The sequence below is a fragment of the Columba livia genome, chromosome 1 (genome assembly GCF_036013475.1).
Source record: "Columba livia isolate bColLiv1 breed racing homer chromosome 1, bColLiv1.pat.W.v2, whole genome shotgun sequence".
Taxonomy (NCBI): Eukaryota; Metazoa; Chordata; class Aves; order Columbiformes; family Columbidae; genus Columba; species Columba livia.
The window spans coordinates 24,897,357-24,916,901 of NC_088602.1; the positions used below are offsets into that span (position 1 = coordinate 24,897,357).

The following is a 19,545-nucleotide window of genomic DNA, read 5'->3' on the forward strand; positions in this document are numbered from 1 at the left end:
CAGTTCTGGGTCAGAAAGTATAATTTTCTTTTCCTACGTATCTGCTACTGGACATTGACAGAGCCAGAGTACTAGGTGATGTAAACCTTTGATCTGACTCAGTATGTTCTGGAGAGGAAAATTTGAGCTCTGTCTAAGCTTTTCTTGTTCTGGCAGCAAATTTCTTTGAGTGCAATAGCAGCTTTTTGACCTTCTCACATTTTTTGCTTAGTGGAGATGCAGCAAACAAAGAAACAAGTCAGTTTAGCCCTTCAGAGAAGAACAGGCCTTTTTGCATTCACATCTTTCAAGGCAACAATAAAGACAGAAAGCACAGCTTTCTAGAAGATAATGAGATAATGAACCAGTTAACAGCAGTGCGGTCTTTTTCTTTAGGAGGTGTGTGTTAACTGTGTGTACAACCACTGCAGTCAACACATCCAAGAGTGCAGCAGAGCGGTGTCTGCCAGGAGCTAACTTGAATATGGGTGATCGTGTAGCCGCAGCATTGACAGGTTCAAGAATGGCTAATCACTGAAATATTTTCCTGGGGTCTGGGTATCTGTTCTGCACTGCACAATGCTTCCAGCACCCGAACTAGGTGGTGTTAAGCTAACATGAATATCCCTGTGACCTGAAGATAGCATGTTTTTTGGCACAGGAACCTTGCATATTAATTATTTTTTATCCCATATTTCATTATTTCATTTCCACATTTTCAACGAAGACTGAGGTATCTGTTAACATTTCGTTCTATAGTTGCAAAGACAAAAATCTGATCATTCTGTGTTGTGTATAAGTACACTGTTTTGATGAAATATCCAAAAACAGTCAAGTTCCTTTGCGAAGAAAATTCTTGAACTGGAATTCTTAAATCTTGCTGCTGTGCTGGCATTTCTGAAGTTACTAGTTTTTAATGTGTGCACCTATGCATATAAAAAATGGTTGTTTGTTCCAATTCCAAGAACAAGAAACGTCGAGAGCGCCGAGATCTACTAAGACTGCAGTTACTGCGAATTTTTGAACTACTTGCTGATGCTGGTGTTATAAGTGACAGGTAGGACTATCAGTCATCATAAATATTGATCTTTAAGTTAAATCATTTTTGGTGTTTGAAACACTGAGTTTATGTTGGTATGTTCTTTGAAGAAGTGTATAGACTATGAGATATGCAGAGATTTTTATGCATTTCTTCAGAAAGCTGTAGTATAACTACGCTGTTACTCTGTATTAATGTGCGACTTTCCTTTGTGCTAGTACAAATGGAGCCTTAGAAAGAGATACGTTAGCCCTTGGAGCCTTGTTCTTAGAGTATGTTGATCTGACTCGCATGCTTCTGGAGGCTGAAAATGATAAAGAAGTCGAAATCCTTAAGGATATGAGAGCACATTTCAGTGCAATGATTGCCAACTTGATTCAGTGTGTTCCAGGTATGATACTAAATTATCTCAACATACTATGAAATTGCATTTAATAGATGTAGTGAAAAAGGTTTGGTTTTTTTCCTGTACTTTTTTCACTGCTTGTGAATTGTCATGTAACGAATGTAAAAGGAAATGTGGACAAAAATGTGTTAAAAAGTCTATTAAGAGTCAAATTTTAAAAAACAAAGTAAAGCTTGTTGAAGCTTGTAGTACTCATATACAACAGTCACCTCTTTAAAAGCCTGGCAAAAAAATTGTCTGTGTCCTCTTGGAGTGCCAGGTTTCTTTGACGTAAGGCCATATTTGCTTCCCTTTGACTTTGTTGCCAGATTCTTCATAAACTCGTACAGGCCTTGAAAAATATATATAGGTGCAGAAAATGTACAATGTTGAACGTAGTGAAAACTTGCCTGAGTTATTGAGACTGTATCCCATGTTACTTGACACCAGCTGTATAGCAAAGATTTCTCCAATTTATTTCATGCTTTTTATATATTGCAAAACCACTTCAGAAATGTAATGCAATTCCATTAAGGAAAAAAAATAAAAATAGTCTGTTTTAAATTACATGTAATTAGTGGAAGATAAAGTCTGGAGATTACTCCATCTATGTAAGTCTGCTCTCCCCAGATCATTTATGGCAGGACATGATAGCACTGGTAGCAAAATATAGGAAGAAATTCAAGAGAGTACAGTAAAGGGAATAAATGATGAACAGATGTTTTCACATAAACGCCCAGTGTGCAAATTTTGTCAAAGTTGTTCCTTTCAGCTGTAAGTTACATAAAAAATGTATATTACTTGAATAAGATAAGAAAAAAATGACATCCCTGCTATTCTCATTTAAGAAAGTAGAAAATTCCCTCTGAACCAAATGGTGTCAAGTTCTTAGCTGCTGTTAAACAACATGCTGCAATTCTTTATTTCTTTTCTGAATGACGCTCATTAGCAATACAGAATTTATTTAGTAGTTACTTTGTCAGGAGTATTTGCAAAGGTCTTCCTCTTTGCATTTACGCTCATATTCTATAAGGCACATGACAAAGGACTGCATGTTGTATGAATTTTCCACCATGAAACAGCCATGTTGTACATTTTGAGAGAAAGCAAGTGCTGCATTTCAATAATTCTGTATGTAATTCTCTGAAGAGAGATATTTTCTGCTAACAAGACTGCTTTAAAATATATCAATAACTAACAAAGCCATAGCATTTAACTTCTGGCAACAAATGTTTATTGTGTCAACATCTGTCATATTTAGCCACTGTTCATATTGATTTGCATTACTATTGTCTAGTTAGATTTTGTTGGCCAGGAGCAGTTTGCCAGTCTCTTTAATAAACATTGCACCGCCTCTGCCATCATCTTTTGCTCTGGGGAATTAAAAATACTGTTTAAACGATTTATCTTTTTTCTTTTTTTCCCACATGGTTAAGAATTCATAGAGATTTTTATTTGCTGAGGTAATTTAGATGTTCAGAAAATATATCACATCTTTGTCATGAGCAAACAGGCACCCAGTTTCTTTTATTTCTTATCCCTACGCTTTATCATATTAGAAGAAGACCTATGTTATTGCATTTAAAGGACTGGAAAAGACAAGTAAGTATTTAACACTAAAGGAATGCAAGAGGCAGTGAAAAACACGATTAGTTTCTTGCGTGCTGTTTCTAAAGTCAGATGTACCTGTTTATATAAATACACATTAATTCAGAACTGAAGGTCCTTAGAAATAAGGTGCATCTTTTTCACTACGTTAGATTTTTGAAAGGAGCTTAGATACTTTGGAATAAGTATATATTGAACATTTAAGAAAAACTCTATTTGCAGAAATCTGAAATTCATGGTATCATTTCTGCCAAATTAATGTGTATTTAACGTTAGCAAATGCCAACTATTTCTATTTCTGTTCACTTAGTTCACCACAGGAGATTTCTCTTCCCTCAGCAGAGCTTGAGGCATCACCTGTTCATCTTATTCAGCCAGTGGGCAGGACCTTTCAGTATTATGTTCACACCGCTGGACCGTTACAGTGACAGAAATCATCAGATTACAAGATACCAGTATTGTGCGTTAAAGGTATTAAAGTTTCACTATCAAAATCAGTAATAGCAATTTTCCAGTCAAAATGCAAGTAACTGTGGGGTTTATTTTATTTCACAGAAATTTGAACTAGCATATGTGATGTAGACTTGCATACTTTTCAAGCCTAATCATTTCGAAAACCAAAATGCATTTTAAAATGTCATTTATCCGTTCATTAACAGGTTATCAGATTCAGTGAGAGGGTATTAGGCTCTGAAATTAAATATAGTACCAATTCAGTATCACATGCACATCTCAGAACTGTCTCCCACACTTGCCTGGAGACATGCTCAATAATTATAATAATATACTTTTGCTGCAAAAACCAGTTGCACTCCCCTACATAAGTAAGCTGGGAAAATAATAGCTTGTAAGTTGTTATATATAAGCTGCATCACTTAGTGTAAAACAATTATATTTTTTACATAAAGATACTATTGAAGCATCTATGTATTTTAATTGGTTTTATAGCTTGATTTGTGACAACTGGGTAAAATGACAATGTGCATTGTGTAGAATGGGGAAGATGGGCTATAGTATTCCTTCCAAAATGCTTAAATTGGGCATTATCTTGAAGCTACTAACATCTACAGCAACATAATTATTGAATCCTAGCAACATCAGCTCTTACCATTTTCACCATAGTTCCCTCAAAAATAAAAACAAGTGGCAGTCACGTTAGCCTGGATCTGGGCTCAAATCATTCTGAAAGGTTTGTTCACGTTGCATTTTTATGTAACTAAAATTCCTTGTGCTTTTAGGCCATGTCAGCTGTGCTCTGCTGTGGACCTGTATTTGATAATGTTGGTCTTTCTCCTGATGGGTATCTTTACAAATGGCTTGATAACATTCTGGCTTGTCAAGATTTACGTGTAAGTACTCACCAAAATGCAACACTGATGAATAATTTTAATGTCTGTATTGAGTGAGTAAAGACTTTGTGACTATAAGAACTATGACTGTGTATGTTCTATTTCGGGCAGGAAACAGTAGCTTTTTTGCAAGGTTCTAATATAAAAGTCTAACTAATTTTAAAGCATTTAAACAGTAAAAGAATTCTTATTCCTGAAAATGTAATGTAGGTAAATAATAAGCTAAAAAAAATTCCTTATGGCTCAGTGTTGCTTGCAACAGAAGGTTAGGCTTTTCATCTGCTGATAAAGAAAGGTTAAAACTGGCACAAGCTCAAAAATATTTGTATTTCTATTTGGAGTACTTCCACCCACCCGCTTCAGATTTCTGTGGAATGATAATGTAAAATCCCTTCCTGCTTGGTAACATAGATATTAGTGAAAATAGATCTGAGTGAAAATTAGTGGGTAGATCTTCCAAAGAAGTCAAGAGGATAAATTATTCAGGAGAGGAAAAAATCTCCTTTTCTTTTTAAAGAACATGTAATAGATTAATCTTGTAATTGCCTCTTCCATTTCTGTGAAGATGGGTTTTGACTTTATAATTATCCAGTCATACTTCTGTATCTACAGCTGATTGGACTACTTGTTTGATTAAGGAGGGGTAGATTAGTGATCTGCATCAAGTGGAGAGAGAGAACAATGGTCTTTCCCTTTGTGATATCTTGCACTTTGACCTGCTGTTCTCCCTAATAGCCTCATTCCAGCACAGGTGGCTGTAATTGCTAAAAAAATGCAAACAGCAAAGACTAAGGGCTTGTGGAGCAGCTAGATGATACATGCTGTGGAAATAATAAAAGATACGGGAAAAAAAAAGGTTGGACAAATTAGAAAAATAGCTACAGAGAAAATCTTTCAGAAATTAGATAGGATTTTGGAATGTTGATAGGGATGGATCTTGAAAGGTATGTGTAAGTGATACATATAGTTGTAATTCTTATGGATATGGGAAGGAAACACACAGAATAAGAGAAAGGAAAAGATGAAATTTTCCTCTTGACATTTTTTCCTTATAATCAACAAATATTTTATTGCCATGTCTAATCGATCATTAGTATATACCACTCATAAAGTAACTGGGGACAAAAATTACCCCTTGAAACACAAAATTTGGATATAATAGGTGAAATATGTTTCCCCTAAGCTAATCACTATAATTCATGATTAATCACTGTGGTCAAGGACTGTAAATAAACTGCACTGCCTATGGAGCTAGTTCAGATTTAGGTGAGAAGTATCGTACATCGTCCATTAAAATTAAATACCGTTTGCAGTCTTCGCAAGTAGTTGCTTACCCTGGGTGACTGAATATTAGTAGGAAATAATGTTTGATGTTCCACTACTATTCTCTACCGAAGGATAACAAAGGCACAGTCTAAGCCTTAGTTGTGATGTGTTTGTAGCAGTAGTGGTACCAGGATCAAGTGATACAAGGGCTTTAGGGAGAGTTGTTAGATTGCTTGATGTAGTTGGATTAAATATGCAAGTTTTCATACCCTCAGGCTTGCAAAAGGTATTTTTCTTTGTCTGCCTTGCTTCTGTGTTAATCAAAAGAAGGACACACATTAAGCGTGTCACTTTATGGAACTCACATGAAGTCGGAAATAAACATTTGACAAATCAGCTAAGCAATACAAATGCAAGGTGCCCAAGAACACCTATAATGTGTCTTAGATTTTCCAATAATTCTGCTTTTTTCTGTGCTTAACTTTGGAAACCTTTGACAGTTTATTTCTTTTATGTAATCTTTGTCTATACAACTTTCTTTCAATTGGGGAGTATTGAAAACTGAGTCATATTTCAACTTTGTTATCCCTAAAATAAATTTATTACGAATTTTCTGATTTCTTTTTACTTTTTTTTGAATACTCCATTTTCCCCCTTTTCTACCTATGTCACTTTAAGAAAGGTAGAGAATGAACAAATCTGATCTCACCAATCATATGTTCAGGTTCATCAGCTTGGCTGTGAAGTTGTGGTCTTGTTGCTAGAACTGAATCCTGATCAAATCAATCTCTTCAACTGGGCTATCGATCGATGTTACACTGGATCATACCAGCTTGCTTCTGGGTGTTTCAAAGCCATTGCCACTGTGTGTGGAAGCAGGTATTCATCTATTAATCTACATTTTCAAATGTAAAGAAAACTGGAGGTTCAGCTTGTGTTATAAAGAATTGTTTGTCTCACTCTTATGTTATATCTGTCAAACAATTATTGGAAACTGTATCACTTATTTCCATGATTCTTAAAGTGATCTGCTTGGTAGAAGATGCTCTTACTATATTTATATTTGAAATCTGAGGCATTTTTATGCTCTTTTGCTCAGGAAGATACAAAATAACCACAACACTTTAATTTGAACACAGGTCATATATTTAGTTCCAAAATATTTGGCATTGGTTTTTATTTGCTTTATAAAAGATAAAGTGTTTTAATTGTTATTAACTAGTACTTTAATTAAAATTTTTATTAATTTTTGAAAGCTGTTAACGGTTTTTCCTCTATTGTCTGTCAATGTTATAGAGGTCACTGTTTAACCTGCTTGTAAAATAAGCAATCATGTATCTCAATGCTGATGTCCATCTTTCTACAAAGAAGCTAATTTCTGTTTTATTATGATTTTTTAAACTTAGTGAAGGAACAACGAGACAGCTAGTATTTGGAATTACAAAGAATGTCTCATTCCATGCATGTATTTGCTATATTTTTAACACTAAGATGTCCAAATAGGTATTCTGCAGCCATCCAGGAGCACAGTAGCTCACATCTGGGATGAGAAATTGATGGTTCATAATTGAATCATGTGGATTTACAAGTCATCATGAGAAAGCAGAAACTCATTTAGTGAAAATCCAAATATTGTGCCATGGGAATTGCTTTTCTAGCAGTAGTCTCGTTAAGTTAACACTTCAGTATATTTAGCGTTACAATTAATGTTAACTTTATAGACAGTGGTCTTTTTGAAGTGGTTATTTGTTTTTACTCTTTGAAAACAATTTTTATAGAACTGGCTGACGTCTGGAAATGTTCATGTCAGAAATACTGTATTTTCTCCAAAGGGGCGGTTGTAATTGCAGCTTGGATTAAGAAGTACTTTATCCCTGGAGATTTTCGTGCTGCCCATCTTCTCTCATGGGTGTTGGCCTGTTCTATAAACAGTTTATGTTATAAATTAAAATGAATCGTCAGTTATAGACACAGGTACTGCGTTTCTCACTGTGGGTAACTCAGTGCATTCCTAAGCATTAGTCTGAGGTAATTACAAATAATCCTTTCTTTCTTCCTGTGCACCAGATGGTCCTTTGATCAAGCAGCATGTATTTATAAGAGCTCCCTTTCCCATATTCTGGTGGCAGAACAGAGAAAAGAAAGATGATATTCTCTTTAGACTATATTACAGAATAAATCAGAGTGAATATTATCTGCATTCCTCACCAACAGTCACAAAAATGTACTGTTTATTCTTCTAGGAACTACCCTTTTGATATAGTGACGCTTTTAAACTTGGTGTTGTTCAAGGCATCTGACACCAACAGAGAGATTTATGAAATTTCCATGCAACTAATGCAGGCACGTATCAGCTGTGTTTTTTGTCCTCCTACCTTTGAGGGTTTTTGTGAACTTCTTATAAAGTACTGTTTATTTGTTTTTTAGTTTTGTTTTGAAAATAAGCAGTTTTGTCTTGGCTATAAATAATTACGGGGATATTTGTACAACAATGAATGGAAAAATACTAGTTATGGTGTCTTTCAAATTTGGAGACTATACTCTAAAGCACATAGAGCATTTTCTGGTATCTAGACTTGAAATGGTGAAATTTCCTGAAATACTGAATTTTTACTGTCTCATTACATTATTTATTTTGTCTTTTACAGATCCTTGAATCAAAGCTTTTTGTTTATTCAAAAAAGGTAGCTGAGCAAAGACCAGGCAGTATCTTGTATGGCACGCATGGTCCATTGCCACCTCTTTACAGCGTCTCACTTGCCCTTCTTTCATGTGAACTAGCAAGGATGTATCCTGAACTCACCCTTCCACTTTTTTCAGGTACCTATATCTATTTGAGTAATTACCTACTTTACATTTCTGTACAAATGGCAGACTGATAAGACATTTCCACCTGTGGACAACAATTCTGTTCATAAATTTAGCTTGACTTGGTTTTATTTTGGTTCAGGTCAAATCGGATTTAGAAATGCAATATATAGTTCGTAGAGGTATTTATGCAAAGTACAGAATAGCTTTTTAGAAACCCTGTTTGTGGATTCTGTGCCACTTGTGTCATCTTAGGGTAGCTTTGAAATTACAAGGGCCCTGAAAACGTGACATTGGGAAACTCTAATATAATGGGTTCTCATGTTAAACACAGTGATGCTTCTTATACAGACATTTATATAGATGATACTTGTGAGGATAGAATTCTTCATTCTATATAAACACAAGTTTAACTTTGGAAAGATTGATTGCATGTGTCCAGTTTTACCAATGATTCAAATCACTCAGAAGGAGTGATCTCTACCTTCTGTTAGTTTCCACATCTGTAGCTCTTTAGTATCATTTTAATTTTATGAGAAATATATTTTGTCAGGCTTACTGATAAAAATGTTAAAGAACCAGACCAGACCTGCAGGAGCACCATTCAGAATATGCCCACTCTACAACCATTTCTGGGAACAATTATGTTTTGAGACCTTTCTGTCTGTTTTAATCTGTCTAATGTGTTGCTCTAGTTTTAAAATAACAGAATGCAGATTCAGTAGTCATGGGAATTCTTGCTGGCTCTTAAAACCCCTTTCTGTTGTTTTTACTCTGTCTGTGGGAGCTGGAGGAAGGGTAGAGAAACTATACATCATCCATTTCTCGGTGCCCAAGATACCATGAGTTATAAATAACTGGTGTAGGGAAATTCTGATGGCTCATTTATCTCAAAGTAAATGTTGTTCATTAGTACTGTTACCATCTATTCATGTTTCTGTAGCGGCTACATCGTTAGAACTCAAATACACAGTCCACATCAGATCCCCTTTCTATATATCTAGAATCATAAGGATAAAGAACACTGTATGTCTTGAAGATTTTTAAAAACCAGGCAGTGACGAAAGAAAGTAAATGTTAACTCTACTGATTTTACAGAATAATTCTGCTAAAGAGAGCTAATGTGGTTCATTCACCTTGACAGGAATCTTGTCGCTGTATCCAAATTTATTTTCCAAATCCTTTTCCCTTAGTGCCAGTTCTTTTTACATAAACTATATAAAGTGCTGTAATCCAGCACTCCTGGACTGGCAGACGACTGTGAATTTTATAGGCCTCCCCACAGGAAATAAGGCTCCTGACATACGCGAGGTGTTTTTTGTAAACTCAGTATAATAAGCGCCTTAAGATTTAAACTATAGCTTAGAAACAGGGAGGCTGGTGGTAAACTTGTAATTCTGCAGATCACTTTTGTATGTTTATTGGAATTCTCCAAAAGCTCTTGAAATTCTAGAATAACAGCTTGTAACTGAGTTATCCTTTTTCCTCTCTACTGACATCCGTTTCACTTAATACATAATATGGCACAGTAACAAGGGGTGACTTTCTGTTTCAAAGCCCAGACTATGTTAGTTATTTTAGAAGGAAGACCTGAACAATTGCTTGCTGACGCTGCACATTGATGTTTCTCTTCAAGAAGCTCAAGTATATGCTTTTGTGTGCTTGTGGTTTGCAAGGCAAAAACCATCAGGTGTCCTAACACACATCAGGAATCTGATTTAAACACTGTATTCAAAGTTGCTTTCATAAAGTAACATGTTTTTGTTTCCAAATGTTACTCTTTTAGAAGTAAGCCAACGATTTCCAACAACACATCCGAATGGAAGACAGATCATGCTTACCTATCTGCTGCCATGGCTTCATAATATTGAACTTGTAGACAACAGACTGCTCCTCCCTGGTTCAAGCCCCACCACTCCAGAAGATGAACTGAAGGACAAGGATGGGGAAATAACAGTCACAAGTGGACTAAAAGGCAATGGCTGGGGCTCTCCTGAGGCCACCTCACTGGTTCTTAATAATCTCATGTATATGACAGCCAAGGTAAAAATACAAAACAAACAAAAAAGCAAACCTGTAAAGCAATTTCTGAAATATTCAAACTTGTGTTTCATATGCAAAAGGTAATTAGGTTTCTTCCTCTGATACCAGAAATTTTGTACTGGAACAGTCTGTGAATAATTTTCTGTAGAATAGCATGACCAAGAGATTGTCACTCCTCTCCTATCCAAATGTCAGCCTGTGCAGGGGTTAATACAATCTTCTCAAAGTGGGAGCCAAAGATTTTACATGGCAAACTGAACAGCTTCATTGCTAGACTTCACATATTGGGTGCACACACTTACCATTCCAGTGACTGGACAAAAGGGAGTCATTACTATAACTGTGTCTTGCAAAACAGAACAAAAACTGCTCCTTTCCAATGTCAAAGCAAAGGGCTATCTAATGCTTCGTTCTGCTAGGATTTACTCAGGAGAGAGGTGACGAATTGCTCAGTTCTGTGAAGGCTGAAGCGCTTAGGTACGGACACGTAGAAACAAACTTTTAGTTGCTAGAACTTACACTTTGAAATCTATTAGGCAGCTTTTGAAAATAATATTTTGTAACTCGTTACAGTATTTTACTGTTTGTTTTGGTCTGTGTATTTCAAGAAATATATGTCTATGATCCTTTGCAGTATGGAGATGAAATTCCTGGACCAGAGATGGAAAATGTCTGGAATGCTTTGGCCAACAATGAAAAATGGAGTAACAACCTTAGGATAACACTGCAGTTTCTCATTAGTTTGTGTGGTGTTAGCAGTGATACCATCCTCTTACCTTATGTAAGTGTTTACACTTTTTTTTATTTACTCTTGGCTGCACAGGTTTTAATAAACGGCTGTCACCTGCAGAAAATTAATTTCTATTTCAAAAATAAGAAGGGCCAACATATTCCCTGGCACACTGTACAAAAATAAATTGCAGGAATAAATGAGCCAAGAAACTGAAAGTCAAGAAAGGAATTGTTTAGTGGGAATCTTGGTCTCCACCAGTGGCACACACCTCATTTCAACCAAGACATGGGCTCCTCTCAAGCAAAAAGTGACTTTGCGTGTCTATGTAAGGTGCAAGTAAGAGGGACTGGCCGTAAATTATCAGAATGAATGAGAAAAAATATTAGAAATATTTTTTCATGTCAGAATTGCATTAAAATATGCAATTTATATATACATTTAAAATTTTATTTAAAAGAACAGCTGTTCAGAAGTTAAATAACTTGCATGAAAAAAATTACAAGAAGTAAAAATAGTAAATGCTTATAATTTTCCTCAGTAATCAACTAGCTTGCAACACAAATTTTGAAAGCCCTTTAAACAATGGGTGTTATATCATGAATGGGACATAACATGCTATGCTCTTATTAGTTTCTTTGTTGTAAAGATTTAGGTGTAGTTTTAGGAAAGTGCTACATTCTCTTCTTCAGAAGACTAAGGCTTTCTGTGGGACATCTCAAGAGACACAAGATCGCTAACCTTTATGAGCTACTTAACTGTAGCAACTTTCATCTTTGCTTGGCTGTTATGAATTATATAACTGTTTCTGCAAAGTGCAAGTCAAACTGCGCAGGATATTGTTATTATTCAAGTTAAAATAAAATCAGGGCTGTCTGAGAAAAGCAAGATAGTTCCATTCCCATGTTCCTTATTGCTCAGTTGCTCGGCGAAACAGAATCTAAATTTAGTAAATTTTCCAGCACAATTAAAATATGCTGGTTTACTGGTTAGTCTCTTTCTATTGATTTCCATGAAATAAATTTGAAATAGTTAGTAATGTGATTAATCTAAAAAGCCTCACAACCGTATTTCATTTACAGTTACTGAAATAACACTTTGCTTAAAGTGTTCACGATGACTTCTAAGTGAAATAGAATGAAAGAAATATAGAAGACCATAAAAATTTTCCAGATGTTGTTATTGTGTTGTAGACATCTTGTTGATTTCCTTTTATTTGTAGGGCTAACTGTTGTATATGATCAAATCAGTGCATATATATGCCAGGTCAGTGTTGCCTAGCTAATCAGAAGAGGAAAGATTGGAAAGTGGAGTTGCTGTAAGAACATGCTCAAGGTTTATATGAGAAAATGACCAAAGAGGTCAATCCTAAATATCTTGAGGATAATGAAGATCTTTCCATAATTGTGACAGAGTGACAGTGGCTAACAGCTTGAAAAAGGAATAGGGGCAGTTTTGTAAGAGAAAGGAGGAGTCTTGTACTGAGTGTATGTTATCACCCCCAAATTTGTAGCCTGAGGAGAAGTGTCTAATAACCCTTTGTCTCTTGTCCAGGAGCCCCTCACATGCCTCAACCCATGCCCCATCCGGATACTTGCGCACCCAGAGTTTTCAACACATCTTTTTTCCAAAACTGCTGCCATCCCGCAGCTCAGAGCAGCCTACCTCAAACCCTGCTTAATACCCATAGCACTTCTCCTTCTTTCTTCAAATTCTTTCCAAACCCTCTTGACTCGAAGCATTGGCCCTCACAGTCCTGTCCTTCTAGAGGACAATACAGTCCTCTGACTCCATGGGGAGAGCAGTCTGTTTTGGCATCTCCAGCTCCATCTGTTCACCGTCTCCTGTTTGGCCCATGGGACTTTTCTGCTCTCCCTCCCAGGCTTCCAGTGGCTGTAAACAAGACATTCAGGTCTTCACTAGTGGCAGCAGCTGACAAGATTCCTGTCATTTCTGCCACACTGTTAGTCTGTGTTTTATAATGTTGAGTTAAAAGTCCGATCCTCACATTTTGCAAAGTCTGAAAAAGTTTTTAACTTCTGTAAGAAGCCTGGCTGTACTAATGAGTCACCCTTTAATTGATGGCTTTGTCTGGAGGAGGAAAGTACGCTGGGCTTATCGCACACATCTGCTTAGTGTTTTGATAATGCCCTGGAGTTTACAGATAAGAAATGATTCCTAACTCTGCTTACTACACAAGACTGCTGATACCATAAACACGTATTTTCAATTATCATGTAGATAACATGTACACATTAGCAAATAAAGATAATTTGAACAGTTTATCAGCATTGTTCCAGCTCACCTGGGCTCAATAGACAAGGGGGCTGCAGGATTGCCAGTTTACCCATCTTCTTTTGGAGCTCTTTGTGCCCCAAGGCTGTCACCAGCTGCTTCATGCCCTAAGCCATCTGTTCTGCCTTCGTGGGTCCAAGCCAAAAGCATGCCTGACTTACTTTATTTTTTTTTCCCAAGCAGCTAAATTAATTGCATTGTCTCTTCTGTTTCCTTTAAGCATTTTTCCCCAGTGCACCAGTGCAAACTCCCAAGCTGTCCTTTCTTTCACATACGTACTGAAAGATTTCTTAGAATAATTACAGTTCAGAAATGTTTTTGCCAAACACTCTTAGTGTAGGGAATGTGACCCCTTCTGGGGTGAAAGAAGTTGGAAGTGGCACCGTGAGCCCAACCAGAAATGAGCCTCAGAAAGGAGATGGATTTGTATGTGGAAAGTCCCTGGGAAATTTTTAGCACAGTAGAGTAAAAGAGACTTTGAATAGAATATGTGCATTTCCTCTACTTTAATTTTTAAAAGGGAGTGAGGGGTGGGGTGAGGGAAGAGGGAGAGAGAAGCAGTCAGGAAGTCATTGTAATGTAAGTATTTAAGAGTATAAGAACACCAACACTTGGCGAGGCCAACAGGCAGTTCAGTCCTCTGTATTAGCTCCACTATAAGCATGTCTTTAGAGACAGTTGAACAAGAAGTGAGCACAGAGAGATGCTTCCATATGTCATCTCTCAGCTCCAGCAGTTTATGAATCTGGTGTTTCTGAGTGAGAGAGAATCTCTGCTTTTAGCAGCCAACAGTTTTTTTTTCCCTCAAGAATGCAGTCCAATTTGATCTCAGTATCTCAACAGTCCTAATTGCTGCAGCACATACAATGTTTGAGGCCTTGTGAAAAGATGAAAGCTTTTTTACCAAAATTTCTATAAATGATACTCTCCAATTTTTGAAATCGGGATGCATGAAGTCTGTATAAATAATTGCTCTGTGTTTCTTCCATGTGCTATTACTTCAGTTATGGATACAAATAAGCTACTCAGAGTGTGACTTATTCTATGTGGCTAGCTGTAGCTCTTTTGCATTAACCATAGCTGGAAATACAGGCATGAAGCTTTGGTTGGATCTAGATTTCTAGGTGAGAACTTTGCTCCATTCAAAAGACTAAGATTTATCTTCAGTGGAAATCACATACTCAAGCTATAAATCCCTGAGTGTGATTCTGAGTTAAATCTGATATCCTTAAATGATCAGTGAAAATTAAATGGATTTTTGTATCTGTATGTTATGTAGTTATGTATTTAAACAGCTGATTTGTGGATGGTAAGCAAAATCATTGGGGTAATTACATCTCTGGGGACATGATCTTGATATCAAAGTGAGCAGTTTTATTTCTGTATGAACAAGATGGATGCAGTTGCGTACTTGGAGTGTCTGTCCGGGAGTAACACGTTCCATTCTGGATCTATTCAGTACTGCAGTGTAACAGGTATTGATATTTTTGGAAATTCAGAGTTTAATAACTGTTATTTTTTTCTCTAGATAAAAAAGGTTGCAATATATCTATGTCGCAATAACACCATTCAGACAATGGAAGAGCTTCTCTTTGAGCTGCAGCAAACCGACCCAGTGAACCCAATAGTTCAGCATTGCGATAATCCTCCATTTTACCGTTTTGCTGCCAGTAACAAAGCCTCAGCTGCAGCTTCTGGTATGACTTAAATGTACTTTTCAGTTACACTCTCCTGCTATTTCCAATCTTCGTGTATTTGAAAAAACACTCTCTTAGTTTTGCACCCATTCAGACCTGTGTATATATAAAGTGCAAGTTTCAGGGCCTTGTTGCACATCTAAATTACAGTTCTTTTTGATTCCTAATGTTGTAAATGCTTTGTAAACCTATGCTTAATTCTCTCGACTATTTAAATATGATGTTGCCAATGTTTGGTGCTGTTCTCATATGAAGTAGTTCTTCTACCACTAGTTTCTCAGAAAAAGAAGTCATAACCAATGCTGTGATTACAGCAGATACACCAAAGCAGCAGAGTTTCCTGAAAACAGAGAGCCTCAATTGTGTGGCCGTTCTATTTTTAAAAGCAAGAGGCTATTTCTAAGCCACTGTAGTCATAGATACATAAGAGACACCCACCCCAAATGTCAATGTTTTGCCAAATTGTTGAAAAACAATAGGTTATGTCACCTAAGAATGAGCTTAGTTCAAGGAGTGGAAGAGCCTCATTATGTTAATCTGCCTCTCAAAGCATGTAAATTAGCATCATTATATTAATCTACCCTTCAAAGCATGTAAACTTTACACCCTTCAGCCATGCAAGTAGGTCCGGTTTTGTAGAGGTAACAGTTTTCACTCACATGCACAAGTACTTGCAGGATGATCAGTTTGACTGCAGCTACTAAAGAAATCCAAGTTATGGGCTTTTATTGCTTTGCAAATCCTGTCTGCTACCTCTAACAGGTGTTCTTACTGACATCTCCTATACAGGAACCACCTCTAGCAGTAACACTGTTGTAGCTGGCCAAGATAGTTTTCCTGATGTAGAAGAGAACAGAGCAGTGAAAGAGACTGATGAAAGGTTTGTGGTTTGTTTGTTTTCCCTCCAAAATGTATGCGCTTTCCTGGGCAAAGGGTGAGATGTTGGCAAAGTTCTGCACTGTTTTGTGATGAACTCTGACACTCGCACTGATCCTAAGTGGCACTATCCCAGTAAGATGATTTTTAAATGCGTGTATGTAAAGGTCAAAAAAAAGCAGCTATTTACATGATTCTAGTTCCTGAGTGTTGTTAAATAGTACATTGCAGAGGGACATCTGTTAAGCCTACTTTGAATAAATTGTGGCAAGTAGAAGATCATGGTTTTGTAGGAATTATCCACAAAGGTGAAAAAAATCAAGTGTGTACCAAATAAAACTATTAAAATCTTTATTAAAAATCACGTTTGATCACATCTTTGATTTCATGGGTAGCAAGTAAAATTTAGTATGCAGATTTGTATCGATGATTGCAAGGACACTTCATTTATCTGGATAAAATATCTTACAGAGGAAAGCTATGTAAAATATTTTGCTTAGAAATCATACATTTAATTTAGTCCTTTACTATTTATAGTACATACTGTCAAATGATGAATGAACAAATGTGAAGTTTAAGGGCCATCAGATCTGCAAGCACAGGCAGATATATATTTATTCTCTCACTGAAACCCTCTTATTTTTGAAGAGAACTTTGTACGACTCCGAATAGCATTAGTTAGTAAGTGCATTACTATTACCTAATAGCATTAATTAGTAAGTGTATTAGTATTACGTTAGTCCATTGTTCCTGTCAGTCACTAGTATCACTTCAGCAGTCCAACCCACCTTCCACAGGTCCGGGGCTTAGAGGTACAGAGACAATTATGGGAGCAAACTTTTCTGTACTTCAGAACCTTTGAGTCACTTCTACATATTATAAATGTGAGTAGCATTTTGTCAGGTTAGTTATATCTGTCTGCTAATTTAAATGTAAGTAAACAATGGCCCCCATCTTAGTACTAAGTAAGGCTACAGACTGATAGTAAAGAGGATTTTACTCAAAATGATGGTTTTCCCACACACTGGAAAAGTATGTACTTAAAAGGAAGATAAAACTATTTTTTCTCTGGATTAGTTTTTTATTATTCTTTACATAAATGTTTATGACTATATAGTTTTAAGTTAGGGATTTGTTTAGTTGATTTGCAGATAAATTGGGCAAACTTCATCTCCTGATATACTTTAAGTCCAGCTGTGTTTCAGAGTTTCTTGTCTTACATAAATTTTAAATGTGACTCCAAAAAGGTTTTTAACATTCAAATCTGCCAGAGCTTATATCAGGGGTGTCATACTCATTTTCACCAGGGCCACATCAGGCTCGTGGTTGCCTTCAGAGGGCCGAATGTAATTTTAGGACTGTATAAATGTAGGAATATTTACTAAAATTACATTCGGCCCTTTGAAGGCAACCCGAGGCTGATGTGGCCCCCAGTTTGACACCACTGGCTTATATGATAGAAATGAAAGGAGGATTACAAAGTTCTGATATTGGTATTCTGATTGCTAGAGAAAGACTTCTCAGAAAGAAACAAAAAAAGTGAAATAAGTTGTCTGAATTCAAATTGCTGGCATTTGAGTTATCAAAGATACTAAAAGGTTTAAGCACATCTACACTTTAAAACCAGTGTGTCAATCTTAGAATGTCCATTACTGTTGACCTCATGTGTCAGGACATATTAAATAATGTACACAAAGATTGTAAACAAACTATTCTCATAAATGTGGGCATTTTTAGAATAATATGAAGCTAATCAAGAGATATCTGTGTTTTTATGTTAACGCAATATGATGTAAAATGCCCTGCTCTCAAGTCATTTCTAGGACCTGTATTCTCCATTGATTTCATTAGGATCATCGCTTCATATTTCTTCTTATTTTTTTTCTATATTTTTTTTCATCCTTTTTATCTTTTTAGGTATGCCACATAAATATGTCAGTACTTGTGAGTTTGTACACATCTATAAAAGGAATTTATTAAAATACAGGAGAAACAGGTACTGGAAAGACAGAAAAAGGCAGAATTAAGATGGCTCATGATGTCTTTTTGTCACCTTCACCATGAATCTATTGTGCCCTTTTGAGACAGACATGCTTTGAAAACAGCATAATATGTTACTGTGTAATTAAATACCCTGTAATGATATGTATGCGTATCAGTAAGAAATTGAGTGCTGCACAGAGAACCTTCAACCTGGTTTTGTTTGATATTGTTATTTTACAGTGGTTATTTGTAATTGAAATCCTAGCTTTGTGGAAACGATGATGTTTTTACATCCTTGCTAGTGTATGAGCCTCCTGCACGACTCCTCTTCAGTGCACTTCAGGCCTGATTACACTGACAGTACAAGGAGGTGGAGGAAGCCAAAGGATATATATCACCAGTGAAAATTACCTTACTATGGATCTGTGGCTGATTTGAGGACAGCTGTGAACAGTTTATTCTGTCTCTCAGATCCCTTAACTCCACTGCTGCATCTGCTCTGGTGGTTGCTGGACTTTCCTCTCTAAGGTTGATCTGCTGCAGCTTTTGCTGCTTGATACCTATGCAGGCTTGACTTCAGACTATTCAGTCAGTTACTGCTTTAGCAGGTTGCCAGGATCTTACCCATGAACAAAATGCAAAATACCAGATGTGAACAGCTTATATCTCAGTTCAGCCTTAGCACAGTGTCTTGCTTGAAGAAAATCACACATTTGCAGCAAGAGAATTTTCTTTCTGCTAAATTTAAAAGCTTGTGACTTAGAAGCGCACGGTTGGAACACCTCAGAAACTAGTGGCAAAAATCTTCTTTTGTGGAAAGAAACAGTATTACATTCAAATTGCTGTCTACTCCCATATAAAAATGCATGCATAAGGAAATGTTTTTGGGTTTTGATTTTGGTTTTTCCTAGAGTTCAGATGTTTTATGTCAGTCTGTATTTTTAATGAGGATTTTTCTTGTATTTGAAGGTTCGGCAATGTAGTCAGAGCACATACACGACTAGAATCAAGGTACAGTAACAGCTCTGGAGGATCTTACGATGATGACAAAAGTAAGTTCTATTATTCAATTTGATAAAATTGTTGATGTTTTGGTGGGAGAGGACAAGATTCTTATGACTGGTGGAGGCTCTCTGTTTAAGTTCTGTATAAACAGCAGTGTAGCATCACCATACAGGGAGTGTCCCTATTTTACCTTCAGACCTCATTTAGTTGATTTATTTCCTTTGTTTAAGCTTGGGCTCAGTCAAACCTATTTCAAGGCCAGAGAACTTACAGAAGGCAGCAGCAGAGAATCCTCCAGGAGCTAACACTTCAAACTGTTTGTATAATACGTGGCAAGGGAAAAGCTTTCCAAGAGCATTAGAGCAAGTACTTTACATTGTGCCCTTCACCAGTATTTCTCCGCAAATTAAGTTCATATGAGTATGAAGAAGACATCCAGGATTTTTCAAAAATGAGGTTTTACCTCCTCTTTAGATTTTCTC

The 19,545-nt window shown here is 36.4% G+C and overlaps 1 protein-coding gene across 11 annotated transcripts in view; it reads left to right on the forward strand.

Moving 5' to 3' along the window:
• The window catches only part of FRY (FRY microtubule binding protein), a 235,033-nt gene that overhangs the window by 158,207 nt on the left and 57,281 nt on the right, over positions 1 to 19,545 (forward strand). For all 11 annotated transcript variants that reach the window (XM_065051450.1, XM_065051454.1, XM_065051440.1 and 8 more), the window contains 12 exons: positions 945 to 1,036; positions 1,237 to 1,409; positions 3,322 to 3,482; positions 4,250 to 4,360; positions 6,351 to 6,505; positions 7,870 to 7,969; positions 8,275 to 8,446; positions 10,221 to 10,477; positions 11,112 to 11,258; positions 15,031 to 15,199; positions 15,989 to 16,079; positions 19,028 to 19,110. In XM_065051450.1, the coding sequence (XP_064907522.1) occupies positions 945 to 1,036; positions 1,237 to 1,409; positions 3,322 to 3,482; positions 4,250 to 4,360; positions 6,351 to 6,505; positions 7,870 to 7,969; positions 8,275 to 8,446; positions 10,221 to 10,477; positions 11,112 to 11,258; positions 15,031 to 15,199; positions 15,989 to 16,079; positions 19,028 to 19,110 (1,711 nt within the window). The remainder of the gene's footprint in view (positions 1 to 944; positions 1,037 to 1,236; positions 1,410 to 3,321; positions 3,483 to 4,249; positions 4,361 to 6,350; positions 6,506 to 7,869; positions 7,970 to 8,274; positions 8,447 to 10,220; positions 10,478 to 11,111; positions 11,259 to 15,030; positions 15,200 to 15,988; positions 16,080 to 19,027; positions 19,111 to 19,545) is intronic.